General features: G+C 40.8%; 1 protein-coding gene across 2 annotated transcripts in view; it reads right to left on the bottom strand.

Moving 5' to 3' along the window:
- Window positions 1-229: 229 nt before the first annotated feature.
- The window catches only part of BARD1 (BRCA1 associated RING domain 1), a 41,797-nt gene continuing 16,770 nt past the window's right edge, over window positions 230-25,256 (bottom strand). Inside the window, exons 5-11 of one of the 2 annotated variants that reach the window (XM_027637508.1) lie at window positions 22,834-22,914; window positions 21,979-22,151; window positions 14,170-14,272; window positions 12,793-12,928; window positions 11,737-11,829; window positions 2,348-2,445; window positions 230-1,589 (exon numbers count right to left, since the gene is read on the bottom strand). In XM_027637508.1, the coding sequence (XP_027493309.1) occupies window positions 1,320-1,589; window positions 2,348-2,445; window positions 11,737-11,829; window positions 12,793-12,928; window positions 14,170-14,272; window positions 21,979-22,151; window positions 22,834-22,914 (954 nt within the window). In that variant the 3' untranslated portion in view covers window positions 230-1,319. Of the gene's footprint in view, window positions 1,650-2,347; window positions 2,446-11,736; window positions 11,830-12,792; window positions 12,929-14,169; window positions 14,273-21,978; window positions 22,152-22,833; window positions 22,915-25,256 lie in introns of both variants that reach the window. The other variant, XM_027637507.1, reaches the window with a different exon arrangement.

Here is a 25,256-nt window from a genome sequence, read left to right on the forward strand (position 1 = left end):
TGGAGAGTACTAGGAGCTGTACAGAGCATACTGAGAACTGGCACAGGCTCTCCAGGGACAATGGTTACAGAACACAGCTCTCTTCATCTGCAAAAGCAGCTCTTCAGTGTGACAAGTGATCTTCACAGCTGCCCAAGCTCACAGAAAAGTATTTTCCTTTACCTGTTGAGATATGTATGGGACATGTACTTATTCTGCAGCCAAGCTCATGCAATAAGACACTCCAAACTTACTGCACACAAAAAGTTTCATTATCAGGAGCAAAACGAAAGCAAACACAGAAAACTCTGGTTTATCCCACGACTATCATAGTATATTATTATAAGACACCATTTTTCAATTATGAATTCACAAAAGATACAAGACATTAGGTGAGAGCACAGAGTGAGGGCTGAAAATTCTGACAGTAACTTATGACCAATTACATGAAATATTGTAACAAATATGAAAGAATCAAATATTGCTCCAGCATAGCAAGCTGCTTAGGTACAACTGTGCCAAGTGAGACATGATTCTTTTGCAATCATTAAAGTTTTTTCCTCAAAGTAACCATGATAATAACCATCCATACTTACAGAAATATTTATTATAATAATTTAATAAGGAACCCAATGCTTCAAAACCTTAAGAAAATAGAATGAAATTCAAGTTACACATTTACAAGTATGAATGAGGACAGAAGTGAGAAAAGCATTCATCTTTCTACAAAATAAGGAAATTCTTAATCAAGATTTTTAAATATAGTGTTCTCAAAAATTGTCTGCTTCCAGATGAATTCAAGCCATTAGTTCAACTCTGATTTCTACGAGACTTATCCCACGCCAAGAATTTCCAGCAAAATTCAGCTGTAAGAAGCTGTAATAAACATCACGTGTCACCTGACACAAGATGTCTACACAGGTTCAAATGCATGGAGTCCTCTCTTTTAAAAAATACAAATTCTGGCCTGGGAAATCTTGGCACATACAGTAGATCCTTGTCAGTGGATATTAAACACAACATAAATGGGGTCTATCGCCTACAAATCAAGAAAGCAAAGGGTTTCATTTTGCAAAATCTTAGTTACAAAATGTCAGTGATTACTCATTAAGCATTTATTAAGTTCAATGCAAATATAAAGCATACTAAATAAGGCAAGGTACGTTTTTCAATTCTCTCCTCCACTGTACGTTCACTTATTCCAGCCTATCAGCAATCCTAGGGACTCACTTAAATGCCCAAAGCTCTCCTGAATCCAAAACACAAGTCACAGCTTCAGACCAGGTTTGCCAGGTCAAGACTGCCCACATTCCAAAGCCTCGCTCCCGAGACGCTGACACTCATTGGACGGGCAGGAGCTGAAATGACATCACGCAGTCTATGAGCCAGCTGGAGGGGGCCATCCACACCTTGCCCTGCCGGGTTTTCTCGGGCCTGAACTTGGAGGCCACGTCGTAGATGACGTACTGAGTGCAGAACCTCTGGTCGGAGGAGGGCTCCGCGTGGTACGACACCGTGTTGATCGTCTGCGTCACGTCGCTGTCCGGCTTCGGCTGCCTCACCAGGATCTGTCCTCCTGCTGCTCTGACCAGCTCCACGAGATCGCTCTTCTGGTGACGTTTGAAAGAGCCCAAAAAATAGAAGTAGCATCCATCAAACAACTTAGGAAGCTAAGTGGAGGGGGGAAAAAAAAAAAATTAGTATAAATACAAGACTTGGCAACTGAGCAGAGAGGAAAAAAAGTGGAAAGGAAAAATCAGTGCATTAAAAAACCAATGATTTAAAATAACCAACACTGGAAACTAGAGCAGCAACTTAACATGCAAGGTTCTCACTGTAAGAATGCAATCAAGAAAAGCTTGCTTACGTGGTAAATTCTTGCTTCTGTTTACTTTCCAGCACAACGGGGTTTGAACTATGAGTTAGGAATATTTACAGCTACTGTTACAATGCAGTTAATGAATTCTCCTGTGTAATCCAGCAAGTAACCAGAAATGAACCCAGTTAAATATAAAAGTGGCCCTAAATGGAAACAAATAGTAATAAAAACATTTTTTTTTCAACTCTCAGAATTAGGTTCTAAAGCTGAGCAGAGAAGGCCAAAGCAGCATCACTCCCTGTCCCATCAGCTTCTTCCACAAGTGTAATACAGTGTTGCCCTGACAAGGTTACAGCAACATCCCCCTAACACAGAAAACTGACAGCTGTATGGGTGTTCACAGTTCCTCGGATCACCTTGCACTTAATCAAATTTCTGTACAAGACCACATTAAAATTTTACATCTTCTGCACTTTCGCACGTGGCAAAGGGCAGAACTGCACGAACCAAAGGTCATTAATATGGGCTGGCTGGAGCAATAAAACCCACCAGCTGCTCTCTGTTGAGCCGCCCTCTTTGGGGGCCACCTTGGATTTCATACTTCTCTTCTTGTTCTCGAGCTGAGGTTTGCAGACAGGCTCGGACCCCTAGGAAAAAAAAACAATAAAGAAAGCAAAAATTAGAGAGCTCAGGTTTTAAGACAGGCTTGCACGTCATTTTAGGGACTAAGGGGTTGTGCTAACATAAAATAATCACCCACGATGCATCACATTCCATCCACACGAGCATCAAAGCCTGTGTGCTTTAGCAATTTGCTTTTAAACTCGAAAAAATTTACAGCAGCGGCTGAAGATGCAAGTGAGACGGAGAGAAGTAATATCACACTAAAATCAGTGCTATAAACACTAGGAATTATTAGCTCTTCCTCTTACCCACTAAAGGTCAACCACTTAATGTCAAATGTCAAATTGCTGATCATTTGGAAGCTTGAAGCCAGCGTGTAGAACCCACGTTGCAGTTATGGAATGGAAGCAATTGTCTGATAAAGACCAATTACAAAGCCAGCACAAAGCTGCCTCAAATAACAAATCAGATGGGATTTCAAGGTCTCCAAGATCAGCACGAACTGGAGATTTATGCTGGGGTTTAACAGTAGCATTCATTCCTGTTACCACTGCTGCATAATGAGATTGTCTTTCAGAGTTGACATGTTTTTACCTTGTTTTAAGGTCAGTTATTTTTTCCAATAATGGGTTGATGTTAATGTATCTCTAACGTCCCTTAAACGCACTACCTGACCTCATCCAGAGGCAGGGATTGCAGTGGCCACCCACTCAAGGGTGGAACATCTTGCCTGAATGTACATTGCACTCATTAATAAAAATGACCCAAGAAAAAGTTTGCAAAGCTGATTTTGGAAACGGTTCCATGAGGATTTACAATGTGGACAAGGCTGTAACTTTTATAGCACCTCACTCCTTGCACAGCATTTCTAATTCAGGCAACTTATCTGCACTGGGCAAATATGAAACCCATGGTACCTAAAAAACATAAACTGAACAAAATCAGAAGTGAAGTGTGGGGGGTTGATCCAAAAAAGGAAGAAAGCCCAAGGCTACAAGAGAAGTCTCACTGACAAAGGTACTTGGATGCCGTGGCAGTAAGAGGTCAGTAGACAGGAGTATCTAATCCAGAGAGATATTGAAAGAAAACTCTGAGTAATTTGCTGCAACTCACAAAATGCAATGGGAATCACATTTCAGCAGAAGTCCTCCAATGTACTTGCATCAAAAAAGATAAACCCCTACATAAAACCACAACTGGTTGAACCCTACAGCAAATACCTCCCTCCATGTACAAGTATCAGATTGATTATTTGCACTTGTTCATTCCTTCAAGGAAAATTACCATGAACTAGAAGGGCAAACCTAGTCATGTATTTTCTGGAAAAGCAACTTCCATATTCATTATTGATAACAGCAATGAATACTGATAACTTAATTTCAAGTACTCGTAGCTCAAAAATAAATCTAAAAGCTATTTCACATTTTATTTATTTATTTTAAATCACCACAATTCAACGAGACTTCCTCTGTCAATGTGCCTCTAACTTACACTGTTATTCTTTTCTTCCAAGAAAATACAGATATTAATGGGTGCCAGTTACAATAAAGGAAAAACAGTCTCATCTAGTCTTAAGAACAGAACTGTCCATTCATTAAGAACATGTTTTATTTCAATCTGCCATCAAAAGCTTGATTTCAAGGACTTTCACTACAGAGATGAGGTTTTTATACAATAAGTACATCACAAATTGAGCATCCAGTACCAGCATCAGTAAATGAAGCAAATGTGATACAGAAGTAATAAAAGACTGAATGACTACAAAAGACTACAATGTCTTTTTGTACTGCTACTTGCCTGAAAAAAAATAAATTGTCAGGGAAGTGACTAGTGTTAGGGGAATTGCCTGCATTGGAGAATGCAAAACCAGTGATATCTGTTTTGCACACACGTCAGTCCACTTCACACTGCCAGGCCCTCCTAGGAACCTGAATCCCTAAAGTTCCTTGTCACACATAATGACAATCCTCCAAGAGAGCAAGAAAGACTCATCTGTGTCCTGTTCTCACTGTGTCTACGAGAACCACCAGGCTGGCATGTATTCCCCTAAAAAACTGGAAACATGTCAACAGCCCATTCCTAGCCAGTGGTTGCATGATCAGCAGTCTCATGAATTTTAACTTGCTTTTACCAGCTAGAAACAGGTCAGATCTGTGTCTTAACAGATCTGTGGCACAAAAGCTATGTATTCCAGATAGGATAAAAAGCCATGAACATAAGTTTTCAATGCCCAGGTGTTTTCCTTTGCCATAAATGTTAAAGGCAACGCTGTTAGGCATACACACCCACCCCTTTGTGGAGCAACAGGTTCCAGATGCTTTTTTTTGCTGATGGAAATTTTCAATTACTGAACATATTTTTCATGCAAGACGTAGAACTTGCTCTGACACATGGATCTTGTCACATTTGATGGGTAAAGAACAGTTGCCTTTCGGAACTGTTGTGATCAGAGGCATTTCAAGCCATCTCCTCTAACACTTTGTCTACACACAGGTGAGAAAAAACTAAGTCACTGGAATCCTCAAGCTCAGAAGAGCTGGTGTTTCAGGCTTCAACACCCTTCCTGGCAATCCTACCATCAACAGCCCATCTGAACCAAGAAAATACCTTGGAAAGAGCCAACACGAACACTGCAACAGGAAAGGAGGGCCTTTGGGGCACAGGGAAATGAGGCAAACACCACGTTGTGGCATCAGAACCACACCTACCTGTGTGCTCAGAACACTGATGCAGTAGCAACCAGTGTTTGAGGAAGGTGTTTACACCAGTGACGGAATATCTATCCATGGAGGAAGGATTCCTAACTAGAAGACAGAAATCAAAATGATTTCAGTGATAGAGACCAGCATATGTCCTTTAACTGCAAATGTTCAGACTGATTTCTTCCCAAGTGGTTCATTTCCCTTCAGGGACTCCTACATACCACAGATTTTGTATTAAATAATTAAAGGAGTTATATATCATAAGACAAAAAGAAATAAAAGGGAAATATGCCCCTGTTCTCTTATTTGAGATAAAACAACATAGGACTCAAGTTGTGTTTCTACCTAATTCATTATGCATTTGTCTAAACAAAAGGTTCTTATTTTCCTGTTCTTTTCCCCCTTTTCCACACAAAATTTGTCAAGTCACTTGCTTCTAAATCACTGATTCTGCATTACCATTTTCGGATGCAGTGACTCCAACTGGATGCAACAGCCCAAGTGAGGTTCTCAAAGAGGGCACAACCAGCTTTGGTTGTGTTATGATGTCATCTGGAATCACCAGGAATGTATCAGTTTTATCATTCTTCCAAGAAATGGCAGAGCCACCACAAGGTGATCTTGTGCTAACAACAATAACATCTCAATTTCACACTTAGGAGTAGGGATACAAACAGGAGATTAGAGCATGCTGCAGGCCATTCCAACGTTTATTTTTCTTTGCAGTTAGGGATTTTATTTTCTGTGAAAACTGAGTGCTAAGCTGAGTCCATTCAATATAGCCCAGGTCTTGGAGTAGGCATTATTAATTTTAAAGCTGCTAACGTGTATAAGTGGCTGGATAACATGACAGTTCCCTTTTAATAGTCTCTTCATCCGACTGAGTATCATCCTGATTAAAGGGACATATAAAAAGAAATAAAATTCCACGCTTTACTCACAGCTATATCATTCTGCTACCTTTACAGGGACATTTCCAGAAGCTCTTTTGACCTTACACACAAAGTACAGTGCCCTTTGACTTCAAACAGGAGCCATGTTAAACTGATTCCCAAAACTCCAGAGATTATCCTCTCATTTGTTCAGCACTGTATTGAGAAGCCAACAGTGAGAATCTGATACCAAGACACTGGTCAAATGAATGGACTGAAAAAAAAAAAAGAATTGCTAGCATCCTAATTAAAAAGTGGTCAGGACACCACCAATATCATGCCACCTCCCTTCTGAAATTGAGATGCACATTTAAGCAGTTATGCAAAAAAATTTTCAAACAGGACTAAACTTTAGAAGTACAAGGGCAGCCTTAAAGAAGGTCTCTGAAAATGGAGGGGAACACAAACTTATGTTTGAGATGACATCTGTAATTTTAGGAGGGGGCAGAGACCACAGTTCCGTTGTTTTCCTCCACAGATTTACAGTCTGTGCATTCTTTACTGGCAAGCCTGACTAAAAAGCTAGTCTGTTCTGTTACAAAATAAAATAAGAACATTCAACTTGCCCAGGGTCTCAGCCAATTCTGATTTATTCCTTGATACTATTGGTAGCAAGAGCTGTGGACTTTCTAAGTTTGAGGTTGATCAAGTTTATTAATTTACCATGTTCTCTTCCCTAAAGAAAAGAGGGTGATTATTGCAACTACGTGTTAATGGCCCTGTAGTTTAATCGGTAGTTGGGGCAATCACCCGCAAAAAGGCAACGCTTGTATCCAGGCAAGTGGCATTTCAAACGCGGAGCAGGGCTGTGTGCAGTGCCCAGTTCCAGTGTGCAAGCACTCATGGATAAAGCTTGCCTGACAGAAGGCCGGTCTGGGGCAAGATCACATGTGCAGAGGGGTCATGCAGAGTTCTACCCCAGAAATACGGAGCATCACAAGTTTAAAAGCCTCTTAAACAGTTGATTTCACACTTGCAATTTCTAGAGATAAACACCAAATCCTAGCAAAGCCCAAGCCTTCATTAAAGCCCCCAAAAAGCACTGCAGGAAAATGCCATAGCTCAATCCATCCGTGTTCAGCCTGATGCCACCACACCTGGCAAGGACAGCACTGCTCATTTTTTTCCCTCTCATTAGGAAGATCAGTAAAGCATCACTGCTTACACAGATCCTTATTACCTCACTGAGCAGCTGCCCCCACCTTCTCACCTCTGAGTATCTAAGGAGCAAGCAGGTTAACAGGGTGTCCAATCTAATGGTATCATTAATTGACCTTTGATACAACTATAGCCACTGGTACTAGAAATAAAAGAAATCATTATTTGCAAAATTTAAGATCAGAGCCCTGTAATCTGTATTCATGTAAGTCTTATTGGTTTATAATGAAACTAACTGCATCAGCAAAAACAATTTAAAGAGAATGAAGTACAAAAAAACCTGGTTGCCAAGAACAAGTTCTAATAACCCACAGATACCCAGGGGTAGCTCTCAGTAACTCAATTAGCCTTAGTGGAGTTTTGCTGGATTTGCATTAATAAAGTAAAGAGCAGAGGTTAGTCCCAAAAATCTCCTAGAAAGGCTAGAAGTAATTTAGAAATACATGACAGTAACAAAGCAGATAAAATACTACACACATCCAAGATCTAGTAGAGACTGCAACTGGAACATCCTTAGCTCAGCCTGCACTGGGTTTTAAAACCTACATGCAGATTGAGTAAAACTTGGTGGGGTTTTTTTCCTAGAAAAGGAAGAATTCTGGACTGAGAGAAAGCCTTCAGGGAATTTGGCATGGCTAGCTTCAATTTGCTTTCATAAACAGCATTACTGGCCTCTGCTACAGCACAAAAAAGAATGTTTATATTGTCTCTTCTGTGCCTATGAAGTAACTTTAGACTCACAGATTTTCATGGAGGTACAGAACAAGAAACAAGAGCAGTCTGTTTTCTCATCACATGGAAATGACAAGATGCTGCAGAGACTGAAGTGAATCTGCTTAAGAGTAGTAGTTAACAAGTTAATCCAGATGATTATTAAACCTGATGGAGCAGATGCTTAGGGAGTCCTGAAACATCAATTCCCAGAAGCTAGGAGCATGTGATATGAAAATCATTCCCTCACTTGAAGCCCCAAGTGTCCCATCTTCTTTGGAAAAAACAGTTTGCCACAGCTGTCTTCCAGACTGATCAAAGTGACTGGAGGTAGCCCTTCCTAAGGTCAGGGTAAATTCCACAGGGAGTGCTCATCCTCTGGAACTCATCACATGCTTTTAAATGAACGAGCATGAAACTCCAGTGATCAGAAGTTTTGAGCTGTTTTAAGGAGGGAGGGCTTTGCTGAGGATCAGCCTGGTATTTAAAAGATGTTTATGCATGGAAGGGAGACAGTCAGGCCTGAGAAGGAGTCAGCTCAGACAGCTTTGCACTTCTCTGGTCTAAGAGCCTAAACAAGGATGGGCATATTGCTCCAAGAAATTCAGAAGGATGTTTTCACCTTGAAATGTCAGTCATGCAGTCCCTCAGCCCTTCCAGTCAACTCCCTGTTGTTCAAGTCCTTACAGGAAAAGCAGGGTTTTTTGCATTCTTATAATGATCAGAGCTGAATCATTGCTGCTGCTCCAGGTAAGCAAAGCAGAGGAAGGAATGAGCAATCAGATGCTTAGAATTCTGCCAGACACTTGGCTGCAAAGACTGACACAAGCTTGTTTCAATGCATATCGTTACTGAGATCATTTTTCATTCCCTGCTTTAACAGATGACAATAAGTTTAAGGAAAAAACAAGCTGAAAAGCTATTAAAGACTTCTGCTGGTTTTAATTACACTCTTCTGCGTTCTCCATAAAGCACAGAGGAAATACAGTGATACTTGAATCTTTGTCTCAGTCTACTTGCAGAAGGATAATGATATGCCACTTCGTGCCCTATTACCATCCCAGAAATAATGAAGGCAATAAAATAATGAAACCAGTGAAAGATATGGCCAAGGGCAAGGAGCACAGTGACAACACTGTCTCAATTGAATTCTGTGCTGCTTGGAAGTGGATATACTGCTGACAGCGTATTAGATATGGAAAAGATGGAACTGCAACTGGTAAGGGGAAATTCTTCTTCTGTGAAGATCTAATATTGCTCAGTGGTGACATCCTTTGATCCTAATCTTCCACCTGAAGACAAAAGGGAATCCCAGAACTGAAGATATGTACTTAAATCCTGGCTCTTTAATACTTAGAGGCCTTACACTTGGTGCAAACTCTGCTGGAAAATTCCACATTACCTCTCTGCCAATAGAAATGGATGCTGTGTCTGAGGGTGGGGACACGTGTAAACAGAAGCACCACAGAATCATTCAAGAGAAGGATGTTGCTTTTTATTAGAGAAACAGAGTTTAGCATCCTAGAACAGAAGAGTTAACAGAAGAGACTCTCAAATGAAATACTGTTTTTGCAACACTCTTTTCTGATTTTTTTGTAGAAAGTGGTATAATGTTTAGGCTATAAATATAACTTTAGAAATAAAAGTCAAGTGCAGCTTACCTTGTGCTAAAAAAAAATTTCAAATACTCACTTATGTATAGTCAGCACTTCATTAAGTGCCTCACTGAGCTTTGTTTTTTCAAATATTTTAGTGAAGTTTTTCAACATGAGTTCACTTTAGAACAGTGAACCATAACAGCTTCTTGAATTTATTACATAACCAGAATATGCTCATACTTTTGGAAGTTTATTTGCATCACATTTAAGGAAACTTATCCGAAGAGAAGTCAAAAAAGCCACAATAAATTAGGACAGAAATCATGGAAGAGAAAGGCAAAGACCTCTTTTTCCTAGACAAATGTTCCATCAGCAGGAGTCCCATTATTTGTTATAACAATCTTTAACTTGTAATGACTCTGAAGAAGACTGATAACAGACTGGTGGGAACAGATGGAGTGGTGCTGTTAATTATAGGCACTTAGCTGCATCAGACCCCATGAGTTATTACTAACATTCCCCACTAGGGAGGAGAATCACTCGCTTTTAAGTAGTATGTTGCTTACTAAGCTGGGAGCATTAGCAGTCAGGATTGTACTAATCAGTACTAACAACATCAAATAAAACTCAGCTGCCAACAAAAAACATAAAAATATTCCCTGAATAACCCTCAGACTGTTTCACTTATTTTTTTTTCTTTTCAAATCACTTTTAAGTGTAAAAATTCTTCCACAAAGTCTTGAAGTGAGGTCTCACTAATTAAATCTTCCTCTACCACTCAATTTTTCTAAGCATCTGACTAGCAAGCCAATAAAATGAAATAAAGGAAAGCCACTCTAGTATATGACAGAATGTGTGCAGGCCTTCTGAACTGAGTGAAGCCAAGAACCTGCAAAGTGACTCACCACAGAAACAGGTTATTCAGTCTTAGTTAAACAGGTTATTGTTCCAGAGGACACGAACACACCCTTTCCCATCAAAGGACCCAAACAGCACTTCTAGGCTTTCCAAGCTTCCTGCTGCATCCCTACATCCAAAGAGGAAACCACCTCCCTTCTGCTTCCCAACAAAATATCTGGAGGTTATGAAATCCATCTGCTTGCTGAAACATAAACAGTGTTTCTCTGTTACACATTCAACGAGAAGCTACTCCTAGTTGTAAGAACACAGAGGCAACACAGTGTTTCCCTTCTGCAAATGCCTGTAAGGCCACAAAAGCCACCATAGGAGTTGCAGAAAGCATTTAAAGGGACACTAATTCAACAGATCCTTTAAAAAAAAAAAAAAAGCATGGAACAAACTGTCTGGAAGCCAAATGAACACTCTGAGTCCAGTGTTCAAGTTGATGATGTGCTTTAGTTCAAAAACTAGTATGCAGCTTTTGAGGCTTTGAACAGTGCCTTCATAAACATTAGTGGCTGGAAAATTTAGACCATTAAGGAGTCCTCATATTCTGATGTTTAGTCACACAGTAGAAAACTGGAATGAAATTTGCCTGTGAGTTTCCCATGGATAATTAACTCATTTGTAGTGTACTTATTAGCTAAAGGGACTTAGCCATAAAGGTCAAGGGGAAGAAGATGGCTTTTGCAACTACTGTGAGAGCAGATACTAAGAAATACATCAGAGAGAATGAATAAAATGCAGAATTGGGGTCTAAGTCCACAGAACAGCTGTATAAAAAAGTATACACTGTATAAAAACTAGTTACAGATTGCATGAAAGATGACATCAGAACAACCTGCAACTTGGGTTAGAAGTTAAAACCTTCAACAGTCTCAGCTTATATGTAAGCTTTCTTCCAACAGCCCTTGACTATACTCCAAGTAAGCCAAAGTTTCCTATCAATTCTAATGGCAAATGCTGACAAGAAATCCTCTCCCCTCTCCCAGGATATTTTCTAGAATCTTCCAAATCCATTTTAATACAGCAGTGAAGAAATTCCCTCCCCACTGATACTCAGGCCATGACCCACCCAACACATCTGATGATGAAATGCACTCATTTAACAAGAAAGCAGTAGTTATACTAACTAAATTTCTTGTCATTCAGGAGATTTAAAAAAAAAAAAAAGAAAAAAAACCCCACAACCCTCACACTTTATGTTAAGATAGTATTGACATTAGGGCAGTTGTTGAGAAAAATTTTTTTCTGGAATCCCATCTAAAATTTCTGGTTAAAAACCCCAAAGAATCCCACCTATTAATACTTACATTCAAACTTGAGGACCCAGCATCCAGTCAGAACAGCCATCATGCATTTGACAGTACTTGGCATTGGAACATCAGGGATAACAAGATGAGTTACTAGGAGAAAAATTACATCATGAACTAAAAGCACATAAAAATCAGACCCATGCCTGGCTGAAAAGCAATCACCATTTAAAGAATAAACAGACTATAATAATTTATCAACCACTCTTTCCAGCACAAGTATGTGATTTTTGAGACTATGATAAGAGTTAGTAGAAGAGCTATTAGAAATTTTGTGGGTTTCAACTTATACTGGCTGTGAAAAAGGGAAGTCATGGTTTTATAGTTCCAAGTTAACACTTAAATCTTCAGATGAGGTTTATAGGACAGTATTTTTTCTCAACCCTTTTAAAGTTATATTTAACTCTGACAGGAATCTTACTATGGGATCTCACTGTTTTAATGCAAAGCTAACAGAACTCAACTCAAAATTTTGGAGTAGTAATCTGAATGTGAAAGATAGTAAGGGAAAATTGCCTTAGCATTTTGTTCACAAGCAGCACTCCAAAGAAAATCTAATAGGAGGGTTTAAGGCAATGTTACCCTCCTCATAGGGGGAGAAAAAAAAAACCAAAACAAACAAGGCCCATAATTTCACTCCATCAATCTTAATGAGGCACAAAACTTGAAGCAATGTCAGAAGACACGTGCCAACTCTCAGGCAATGACACGCTCTTTCTAAAGGCACCATCTGCCCAAGACTCGCTCCTGGAAGGCACAAACTTCACAGGATGTCTCATATGGGCAGAGACCTGTAAAGAGAAGAGGTCTCTGAGGAGACTCAGGGATTTTCAATAACAGACAATATGCTGCCAAACTGTGGCTCCCCTCGAAGCCTCCTGCCTCGGTAACCAGACAGGCTTTATTTGTGTTTACATGCATCGTTGTACCACAGCTACAATTCATAGATTTCAGAAGCTGCTCTTACCAGGAACAATAAAAAACCCCATTGTAGGTTATTGAAGGATAAGGTGCAGAATTGTAGTTACTTATATTTGGACAGAGACACTTACATACCTTCACTGTTAAATTCAGTACATCTTCGAGCCTTCAGAACTGCTGCTAATTTGTTCAGCAACTTCTGCTGCTCTGCACTAAGACTGCTCCCCAGTAAACCAAGTGGGCCATTTCTAGGCTGGCTGGGGCTCAGTGCCTGCAGGAAACAGAAAATGTTTGGGAACATAAAGCAACTAACTTACTAGACAGCTTTATTTAAAAAGAATAAGCATTTTGAAACACAATTCATGGCAAGCTTAGTGGACAGGGTATTACCAACAGATACACTGTTGAGTAATCTATATAATTAACATCTGCATTTACTTCTAGTAAAAGTCCCTAATACTTTGCCCTGTAAGCAATGAATGCTTAATGGGTTTTTTATGTGGATACTACTAATGCAAATAAGAGGTACTGCTTGCTCAAATTTTATGCTGACAAGGATGTGACACTTCAGCTCCTGGATTTTTATAAATACTCCCAGATTCCATGGCACAGACACCCCTCTGAGATGCTGTCACCCTGCAGCCCCAGGCCTCAGATCAGATCATCCACGTGAGCTCGGAGCCATCCATGGGCTCACACTCATCCCACAGCAAATGCAAACACCAAGGGGTTTGTTTGCAACAGAAGAGCTGCATCTTTGCTACCTGTGGAAGGAACAGCCAAATCCTTGCTCACTCAGCTGCAACAGTTTACTTTTGGCCAATGGGTACCTTATAGCCTCGATGAGGGGGATCATAACAAGCTGTATATCCTGCAGTAAACTAGGACTGCTTCTATCAGCCAGGTCAGTTTAATCCTCAGTCATCAGGAAGCCTAAAGCATTTCATAATGCTGGAACTTGTTAGGTCTGAATAGCCTGATTTTCGTTAAAAGTCCTGAGAAGTCTTTGGCAAAAAGAGGGGGGAAAAAAAAACAAAAAACCCAAAAGTTCCAAAAGCTGTTTTCAACTGCTGATATCTTCACTGTTGGACAAAAGATGATACTGAAGCAGCCTTTTAAATGCACACAAAAAGCACCTGGAGCAAAAACTGCTGCTGCTTTCAGACAGTTTGGTAAGTAGAACAAATTTAAATATGAAGAAAAAAACATCAACAGCCAAGTTCAAGCAACAATACTTGAGGAGTAACACAGCGCTCATTCTCCTGTAATAAATCCACATTACAAGAAATATCCTTTGTTTTCCCAGATAAAGCTGTAACACAGAATGTCATGGCTTGTATGTGTTCCACATACACTCTAGAAATACTGTCCAGGTTAGTTTCCCAGTTTTGTAAAGCAGGTGATGTACTGTAATTATGTCCAAGTCTTCAATATTTACACTTACAGGTTAAACTTACAGAGTTTTTTTGAAAAAGCAGAACAACAACAACAAAAACCTCCACAGACATTTACCTCGGAGGGTTGGTTAAGCAATTCATTCTTCACTGGCAACATTAGCACAGACTTCATCTTTTCACTTTCTGCATAGTCCACAGGCCGCAGACCAAATATATTACTGGCAAAACAAGCACAGATGGGTTTAAGTAAATAAAATGTGACTTGATTCTTAATTAACTGGGCACATTAGCTGGGTAGCTTTCCCTCCCACTTTCTTATTAATATGTAATTTCAGCTAAAAGCACAAAGCTTCAAGTAAGAATTGCATCCAAGACAGATGGATACTGAATTACAAGCTGTTGCATTCAGCTGAGGAGTAAGGGATGTTCAGAGCAGAACGTTCGGTTAAATAAACCACAGTCCTTGTTAAAGTGTTTCAAGATGCACTTTGGTATCATTTGCAAGACCCAGAAAATTCGGCTTTAATCTTTTATTGCAGTCATATAACCAAGGAATGTATTTTTGGTTTATCCACTTGCCATAAACGACATGTCAGAAGATTCCATGCACTGTATTAAACATCAGAGTTGGATGTGGCTGTGCTTTTATGGGAAAAGCTCTCTGCTTCCTGATTGGGAACCACAGCTCCCTCACACTTCCAGGATTTGAGTATGCATCTCATTTTCCCCCAGTGTGCCGTTCCACAGAACACACTGCAGCCAATTCATTCTGATTTTAGTGGGTTTGCCAATTTTGCTGAGAACTATTGATCGTATGTGGCACCTCACAGTTATCAGATGTGCTTCAAGAGCCATTTCCTCTTTGAGCATTCCTCAGACAGACGTGATTTGCTATAAACACCTCAAGCACAGCCATGGCTTCTCTCTCCTCTTCACACAACTTTTCAGCTGCAGGACAGCAGTGGGGGGGAGGGAAAGCTTGAAACCGCAGAACAGGTATAATTGCCATTAGCAAACAGGATCCTCTACCAGCACTCTGGGGAAATACTCTGCTTGCTTTGCCCTTTGTGGGAATAATGGCTATTCCAGCTGATCCTCTTCTCCCCACCTCACACAGCTCTGCTCTCAAAAGGCATAATAAGAGCTCGTTATGAAGGGGAAGCTTGTCACCGAGAACAAAGCCCTGACTCAGTGTCTGAAGCCCTGCAAGCTTAGTCATCAGACAATGAAACATTTAAAGGGGTCAAAAAACCACTGCAGCTTTGAAGAGCTGCTCTCAGCCACACATTCCCGTGCAGAGCAGAAATCTAGGAAGCATTATAGGGAATTCCACATAAGGCCACAACCCAATCCAGCCCAAAGAGAAGCTCAAGTCATTAAGTCTTCACTCTGACTTAACTGGGGGGCTTTGGCCAGCACAAAGCTGACAGATGTGTCCGACCTCAGCACCTTCCCGTGCTCCTGACAGAGCAGTGCTCACTAACACAGCCCCTCAGGAAAACAACACTCCACAAGAATCCCCCACAGAAGGGTCTGGGATGCTATTTTACAATATTCCCAAGCTCTTCTGTGCCACTAACGAGCAGAGTGCAGGCATAATACCAGCTCTGCAGACTAAAAGATAATTGGTTAAATCTCTGCCCGGTCCTGGGAGTTGCAGCCCATTAAATATTGTCATGCTGTTCCTGCTTTGTCATGCATCATCAGGGTAGCTCTTGCCCCTTCCTTAAATAAGGGCCATATTCCACTCAAACTGCTGCAGGATAGAGTTCCTTTGAACAATGCATGCAGGGGGGGAATAGATATATCATCACATCCACTAAAAATCACCTTTAGACTAGAAGGCTGACCTTCCACTGGGAACTAAGAGGGAGGAAATCACTGTGTGTCAGTAGGAGAGGTTTGGGAGTGTTTTTCCCTCCAAAGGCACAGTAAGATCCTTGACTGTTGGGAAAAAACCTCATGAATGTTTACCATAGATAAATATACAGAGCATCACAGTTAAACATAGAACGTTTTTTGCCAATTAAACTGTACAATAAGAGGTCCAGCTCCTTCCTCTGTATTCACTTAAATTTTTTTCCTACACTTTTAAGCTCATTTCAGTTGCTTCTTAATGAATTTGTAATAGTGTTGTGAAATGCTATCCCATCATTATGGAGCATTAATGAATCAGTGGCTATTTACAGGGTGGTAAGGTGACATAGCTAAATTCTGACAAACTTGGGAGCTGAGGTCTGAAAAAGGAACACCAGCACAAGGGATGATTTAAGAGTTTTGAATATTTGCAACAAAGTAGATTGTTGAGTTTAAGGAAAGAGAGAAAATGTAGCTGAAACAGGAGAAAATAGGGTTTACAAAATAAAAACCAAGATGAGGAGCACATCCTAACAACAGATCTCAAGGAGGTTACTGTTGTAATTTACTCATCCTTTTCAAAGAAAAAGGATGAAACCCATATTTGTACTTTTCAGTTAGGCACCCACTCACCATCCAAGAAGTCAGTGATCACCATGAGAAGGAGCCCGTGCCCAGCCTCTGCCACACTTACCAGGGCAGGAGCTTGAGGAACTGCTTTTAATATGAGGAATTGATACTATTTTTAACCCTATGGCGAGCATCAAGGACCAGACCTATGCAAGCACAACACCACCGGCAAGGCACAGGAGCGGGAAACAAACTTTTGACAAAAATGTGCTCACATCTGTCTTTATCCAGCCCAGCTGAACAAGGGAAGTCGTCCATCCTGTTCAGAGTACAAAACTAATTCTGATACAGTTAGCAAAGCAAAATCAGACATGCCCATTAGGTCCACCCTAACACACAAAGAGTGTTTTTAGAAATATCAGTAACTATGAGTGCTCCTACTACAGATCTGGGCTCGTTGGGAATGGGTCCAGTGCACATGAGGAGTTCCACACTCAGAGGGAAGACACAATTGTTTCTGCAAGGGAGAAATAATTGCCTGTGGTGCTTAAGCTGGAATACAAGGTCTCTAAGGCATAATTCTTTCTACCAGATGCAAGTGGGTTTTTTGAAAGTTGTTTTAAGCATTCAAGAGTCAGATGTACCCTTTGATGCAAGCAGCCTCCCATTAGTCAGTCATCAAGGTACTGAGTAGTCAGTAGAGGGCTATCACAGCTCGAACAAATCCCAATCAAAGAGCAGGATGGCTGTGCTGAGAGCAGAGATGAGCCCAGTGAAGAGCAACTCCACGTAATCTTCTGAGTATGACTTTACACAAGATGACAGATGATATCTTAAGGACTGACACATCAAAGAACTTCTTATAAAAAGCTTTAGAAATAGGATTCAGTTTATGGCACAACACTGCTGAAGTATTAGGTATGAAGACAACAGAGGTTACTGCTATAGCCAAAACAAAACTTTACAGCTACCTTCTAAATGTTTCATTAAACTTTCAGCAAAGAAGTCGTCAGAGGAGAGAAGATAAATATGGAGACATGCCTGTTAATGGTTTCAAAGCTCCAAGACTTGCACAGCTTCTGACAAAAGCAAACAATAACTACATGACACTTTGTAATGAGGAGTTTTAAGCTGCTCCATTTTGATAGCAGAAGCTACCTCTGGTTCCACAGCTGAGCACGAGACAAGTTTTACCCCAGCCCCACAAAGGAGTTCAGTATTGAATGGAAGTCCAGCAAGCAGGTCTCAGTGCAGTAACCACTAACTCCCACATGGAAACAGGACTAGCCAGGGCTCTCCAGGCAGCACCTGGACTGGAGAATATGGTAAATAGAAACCTTTTCTGAACCTGACAGGAGGAAGAAAACTTAATCTGTGCAGCCAGAAAAACCATATGAGATACCCAAACAGAGCCAGGGTTTTAATTAACCTGCTGTCAGCAGGAAGTTAAACATACTGTCTTGCACTGAGACAGCGAAGACCTGCACTCTCTTGTCTTAGAAAGAGCAGACAAAATGATGTCAGTGTCACAGGCCTAATGCCTCCTAAACTAACTGCAGGTTAGAAGAGGTTTTGTCCCTGTGCCATTCATTCATAATTGATGACTGTAGTCTATCCCTAAGCATTTCTGGAGGTTTGTTCAGAATCAGACTCACAATTACTCAAAGACAGCCAACACCTAAAAAAAATGGAGCACTGCTACAATTTTTACTAATGCTGAACTTATTGTGCATGAAGAGCTGGAAAGGCAGCCCATTTGAGGGAGAGCATTTAGGAAGTGCTGTGAAATTGCAAATGCACAGATCTAATTTTTCAAATCACTTGGCTTGCTGTGAAGCAAGGAAAAAAGGCAGAATTCAAGCACATTGAAAAAAGCCATAAAAATAAAAATTAGCTATGTGTAGGAGATTAACTTAAAAAAAAATTAACAAGACCAGTAGGACAATTAATAGGTCCAGTGGTCCATATAATATTTTTCATTTGTAGTTCATATCTTTCCCAGTCAGTGAAAATTTCAATGGCAAATGGAGTGCCACAACTATTAAATCTTAGAGATCTCAAAAGAAATTTTTTTTGCCAAGGAATAAGGAAATCCCAGGATTGCTTTCTGGCAGAAGAGGAAGCCCTCATCTGTACTAGTTTGGTCCAAAAGGTGTGTGGCTGCTTCATATTATATACAGTTGATTCTTAATGCACTATGTGTTAACATGCGAGGAGAACAACGGCCTGAAAGGTGCTCGGAATGAGATGTGCTTGGAATGAGATGTGCTTGATGGGTCTGTGAACCTGACCATCTAAATCTGGAACTGCAAAGTCTCAGCTCCCTGGAGAGGGTTATACCTGTGCACCTCACCAGTTAAGGTCCCTTAGGAAGCAGCTGTATTTGCTTCCAGATGTATCCTACATCCCTGCACAGACCAGTGGGGCTTACCTGCCTTTGGGCCTGCAGTCAGTAAATACTGCACATCTTTAAAAACATATTTCCTCTGGCACAGTTGAGTGTCATTCTAAATTTCAAAACTACTGCTCTAAGCAGGCTATTCAACACAAGCTCTGTTTTTATTCCAGTAGATTAACTCTCCAACACACAAGGGACATTAAGACACAAAACTGAGTTAATTCTGCTGTCAAAACAGCAGCAAGACATCAGTCACTTTTGTGAGGTTTCACGCCATATATTTCATAGTGTCCCCAGTAACATTTGAACACATTTATCATGGTCACATTTTACTGAGCTTTGCTAAAGGGAAAGACTTTTAAGCAACCAGAGTGAACTAATCAAACTTTCCTCCCCCCTCTCCTGTGAGGTAATGAAGAATCACTTTATCCCATCACATTAAGGAGGGCCTTTTCCTGGGCTGAAAGGTAGTTCACTGAGAGCCTGAAGAGCCCCCACAAGAGGACTAGAAGGAGTTTCATACTCTAAAAAAAAAAAAAAAAAAAAAAAGAAAAAAGCAAACTAAAATGAGACAAATTTTTTGATCTGGAAAAGTTGGCTTGGTATAGCCTTAGTTCATGCACTGCACACCTCTAAAGCTAAGGGACTCCTCAGGTATGTTCCTCAAGGAAATAAACCCTTGAGAAGAGATGCAAGATCTACTCATTACTCCTCAATTTCTACTGTAAAGATGCTAAAATAACAATGGGAAGGTGAGCAGATCCTGCATTAGGCACAGAGAGGGCAACTATAACTAGTCATAATGAAAAGAACTATAATTGCACCATCTCCAGTGCTCAGCCTGGTTTTGCCTCCTGTTCTTAAAACTCTGCTCTGCAGGTTTCAGGGATCTAGGAAAGAAGCCACTGAAGAAAAACAAACTTCTTGTCAGATGTGACTTCATTCTAAGGGTACTTGTATCCACTAGGAAAAAAAAAAAAAAAGAGTAAATTAAACCTTCTCCATTAAAGAAAGTTCAAATCCACTTACCCAGACAAATCCAACCACTGTTCATTTAGGAGTACAACTACAAGAAGTGGTGGCAGAAAAAACACCCAACAAGATTTGCAAAGTCATGATTCAGGGAAAGATCACAGCACTTTTCATTGCTGAAAGCTAGTGGGGTAAAGGAAGGAAGGGAGACACAAGACATTCTTAGAAGTCTCAGAAACACTGTTCTTGTTTCTACTGTTTCTTGATGGTGTTTAGAAGAGGTCAGCAGAGTCTCACTATTCAAGCCTGAACACTTGGCTTGTACATCCCTTACTGTGTGGCTCTAATGCTTTCTGTAAAAACAGGGAGGGGAGAAAAGCCCAATCCCTTTCCAACATCAATGTAATAGCAACACACACAGTAGCATTTCAGCCAGAAAAGAAGTCCTGGAAGCCTCAATTAATCCAGGAGGGACATACAAAACTGAATTTTTGTCAAAGAACCCAGGGTTGCTTTTGTCAGACAAATCACACAGATTAACAGCAGCTAAATTTGTTCTCAAAAGGATTTTAACTGAACATCATCTACATTCAGTAAAAAGTTAAGGCAGAGTTAGAAGTTTACATAAATCTCTCCTTCCCTGATTAAAAAGCTTCTGTTTCAACAGAAAGCCATGTTTGCTCATGTAGAATGAGCTGAAAGTGGTTCAGCTTCACCTCTGTTTGTGTGAACACAAGCAGCAGAGACCAAGGCTAATGAGAGACCTGCAGAGTCCACTGCTGGCATTTGGAGTCTCAGCTGTGCAAACCTCCCAGGTCCTGTCAAATCTTCCATCAGAGCTGGTGGCTGTGCCAGGCTTTCAAATGCCAGAGAGACAAGTGATAAGTGTGACACAACCAGTTCCTGAGAGTCAAAGTGTCTTGAAAATGAGTTTCTGAAGCTGTCAATTTGTAATGTGCTAGTCCTTATTGTTTAAGAACAAAGCAAAGATGAACAACTGATCCTTGTTTTACTTTTTCATGCTTAAGTCTTGAGAGTTTGTTGCTTTGTTTTGTTTTTTTCTTGTTTTTTTAAACTCTAATACCTCCAAGATTGGGACTTTATGAAAACCCTATGCTTTCCCAGAGAGCACCTTAATTCTGTAAGCTTCAGGAGCAAATATTAAGAATTCAAGTGATTAAGCTGAACTTATTTATGCTTCTTTATGCAGCTGCCAAGGAAACCTGTGCCATGCAAGACTTCATCCTGCTGTGTTACTACATACACACACCTATTGACAACTTGCATTGGACTCAAATTTACACACAGGCCCTGGCACAACAACAATACACCACCTAAAATTACATTTAGTGTCTGAAATACTAATAGGCTGCAGGGTTATTCATAGACTAGAAGATTCTTTAACACCTCCTCTACACAAATGCCAAAATCTTCAGGAGGTGTAACTGTGTGGACGAGTCAACTGAAAAAAACTCTAAGCTTTTTTTTTTTAATTAAAAAGTGTACCAAGGATTAGTGCTTTGATCCAGAACGAAAACAAAAAAAAACAAAACACTTCCCAAATCTCAGCCTGTGTTTATGTCATTTGTGAAAATAGGGGAGACTGGACCAAAATGCCTTCTGCTAGCAAGTAGTGTAGTAAAAGCAGAGAGACAAAAAACAGCTGTAGCAGTTCAAAATTCATCTAGCTCAACATCTTCGAGCCGACAGTTGCTATAACAAGATGCCAACAGGAAAGTGTAAGATTAGGGCAAGCATATGTTGTTGCTTTCCTAGTGCAGTCTCCAGTACTCCAGCTCTCTGTGACTCAGGAGTCCTCAGAAAAGCTTAGGACAAAGGAAAGTGGAAAGGAAACACCCACCTGGAAAAGGAGGCTTCAAGCATAGCAGAGAGTACATTTGACACCCACCCCCTCGCTTCAAACAAATCCCATTTATTACTGGCTTTGCTTCCCGTTTACTCAACGTGCACTCTGGAAGTTGCTGTGGCTGCTGCCGCGGTTCCCACGACATTCCCTCGTACTCACACTGCGTCCCGTACTCACACTGCGTCCCGTACTCACACTGCGTCCCGAACTCACACTGCGTCCCGACATTGCCTCGTACTCACACTGCGTCCCGTACTCACACTGCGTCCCGGGAGGCGCCGTGGGCGAGCAGCAGCTCCGCGATGTGCACGTGGCCGTTCCTGGCGGCGTCGTGGAGCGGGGAGTCGTTCTGGTAGCCCGTGGTGTTCACCAGCGCCCGGCGCCGCAGCAGCAGCTCCACCACCGCCCCGTGCCCGTGGTTACACGCCTCGTGCTGGGGGCACAGCCGGGAGAGAGGACGGGTGACACAGGGCTCACGGCAAGGACTTGTGCCACACGGTTAATTCACTTTCCAGCACTCAGGAGAGGGTCGGGGGAGACGATGTGCCAGGATGGCGCGTGACATTCCTGCCAGGAACTAACCTGGGAACCCGGCACTGGCAAAAAGCACCGAGAGGAGCTCAACAGTGGCCAGCTGTGTGCAAATTAGACTGCAGGGAACAAAGCCTTCCAGATTAGAGACTGTCAGGAGTGTTCTTCAGGAGAGGAAGAAGCCATGGTTGAAAAGAACTTTTTGTTTGTTTTCTGCAATTCCGAGTGAGCAATTTTTTCATTCCACTACTTGACACGTTTCCAAAACACTGAGGGCATTAAGAACCCATAAAAGATAAACGTTGTTTGCAATTGATCGTTTTCTAGCTATTGTGGTTTTATCTTCTGCACTTGCAGAATCACAGGCTGAATGATTTCATGGCCTGCCCTGCACCCCAGCAGAGGAGAGCGAGATTTGGGCAGGTCAGTAGTTGCTATGAATTCTTTTAACCTTGTTTATCATCACTTCTTCACTTTGCAAAATCCTCTGTGTAAAGGGAACTAAAATATGGACGAGGAAAGGAGGGATAGAGTGAAATCTGATTAGAAGACAGATGACAGAAAAAGAGGACTTCAACACTCACCAGTGGTGTCCAGCCAGCATTATCTTTGACATTGGGGTCTGCCCCGTTTGTCAGCAGCTGTTCCACAGCTGCTAAGTCACCCTACATAGGGAAAAAAACATAGTTGTGAAAAACTAATGAAGAAGATACATAAAGGCAACAGAAATTTAAGAGATGCCAAACTTTAAATGCAGCTGCAATAAGAATGCAATGATATAAGCCTTCCACGTAGATATTGTCAGGGGAAACAAAAGCTCAACTGGTTTGGAGATCACAGTTTATCATTACTGTTCATTTAGAGGCACCAACACATTTAGCACAAATATATATTCCTAGATAAAAACAATGCATAGACCAGATTTAACTCCAAACAAAGGGAAGAGTTTGTGTTGATTGCAATCTGCCCACTAGAGTCAACTGCAAGGATTAAAGACAGGAACATTTATTGAGAATTTCCTTATCCTTCAGACTGGATTTTTTTTTCAAGCTAATCTAAATAACTGGCTGAAAACATAGGTGAAATAAATTAATAAGCCTGACAAGCTTCTAGAAATTGTTTTTCCACAAGTCAAAAGGAAAAGAGTTTTATTTACCACTGCAATTACTACCCAAGTTGAATCTCATCAATACTTTCTCTGACAGTTATTTTACCAAAATAGTTTAAATCTGCTTTTTGAAAGAAGCTGTATTCAGTTTTTACTATAAGCAAGGAGACGTGTGTTGAAAAGGGTGGATTATGGAGAGAGGCTAAGCAGAGACAAGGCAAAGGAAGCAAAAGAGCAGAATTTGTGAATCGGAGGTTTTGACACTCTGAAAAGCAAAGTACAAGAGAGAAAGTTGGTTGTAAGACTGGAGCACATCCAGATGCAGCTATAAAAAGGTAAGGAGGAGGTTCCTGTGGAAGCTGAGGCACAGAAATCTTTGCAGTGCAGGCCATCTTAAGAGCAGGTGGAAAAAGTAACCCAAAGAGACAGTGGTAGTGGAAAGTCAAGGAATTCCTGTTACTCACAGCATGCCTTAGAAAGAAAAGCTGAGAGAATATTAAATTAAGCTTTAAATACAATAAAAATAAACTTAATTCATTTTTTTTGTTACCGAGGAACACTTCAAAAAACCAAAATAGCCTTAATCTTTACTCTAGTTAGAGAGAATATTAAGACAGGTTGCTCAGCAGAAATAAATCCAGCAGGCAACCACTGTAAACTCAAAATTCACCAAAAAAATGCTGAGAATCTCTGGTTTTACAACCATCAAGCAAATTAACACAACAGAGATGAATTTCATGCGTTATATTCCCAAACTAGATGTCCCAGTAAAATGTTACCTTGCAAAGCAACTCAAGAATTCTAAGAGCAGCATATTCCTCATGGCTGCAAGGGAACAGACATGCATCAAATCTGAGGAGCTACTCAGAGGCAGCCAAGACACTGTTCAGCATTAAGATCTTTTCCAACAGAGAGAAGCTACAATTATCTATAATGAGCGAGATCTGAGCTTATCATTTAAAGTTCAGTTTGCAAACATGTACAGCAAGGGTTTGACATTTCAGGAGTACTCCTTTAAAGCAGGAAGCACAGCTAATAATCTGTGTGGGCATTAGGCAGCACCACAGCTTCCCAGATCAGTTCTGAACGTTGATTTGTGAGACAGCGCTGCAGTTTTATCAAAGGAAATGCTGCTGGGGTGGACACCAGTGCTGACAGCATCCAAAAGTAAAGAAAAAAGTGCATTTTTTAAACATTGGTCAGTTCAGGTTTTTTGGAGGCTGTTTTGGGTTGTTTTTTTTTCCCCCCAGGGAAGGGGGTGGGGAGAGGTGTTTTGGTTTTGGTTTGTTTGTTTTTTTTTACACTGACCTCTTCTCTCACAGTCGATGTAATCACTAACATTTACAAGTCAATAAATGCTTTTCTAAACTCTAAACAACAAAGAGTAAGGATCTGGTAGGTACAAGTCCCAGCCCCAAACATGTCTATCCCATATGTCTTTCCTCCACAAGAAAGCAGAAAAGACCACAGCTATTAGTATGGAATTACTGATTCCAAGATGCTGCATGAAGCTGCACTTTGACTATTGCTGGGATCAACTTGGTCCATTTAGTTCCTTGAGATTACTCCATCCAGCAAAGCCAGCAGGAAATCACGAGTCTCCAACAGGGAGCCACAAGCAGAGGGTGTGAGGAGGGACCCTGGGAGTGTGTCTGTGCAGTCTGTAGCACAGCAGAGTGGAAAGGTAAATGGAGACACTCCTTGTTCGGAAAGAGAGAACACGACAGACAGAAGGTAGAAAAATGCTAACTGTTACCAATTCACTGGGAAGTGTTTATTTTGGAACCTCATTATCAATGAAGGATTACATCCAGTTCCTGAAGAGGCAGAGAACTACTGCAGAATGCAGAATTGTCCCTTCAGAAGAAAAAAGCAAAGGACGTTTTAAGCTCATAACAA

The sequence above is a fragment of the Corapipo altera genome, unplaced genomic scaffold (genome assembly GCF_003945725.1).
Source record: "Corapipo altera isolate COAL_440 unplaced genomic scaffold, ASM394572v1 45, whole genome shotgun sequence".
NCBI lineage: Eukaryota > Metazoa > Chordata > Aves > Passeriformes > Pipridae > Corapipo > Corapipo altera.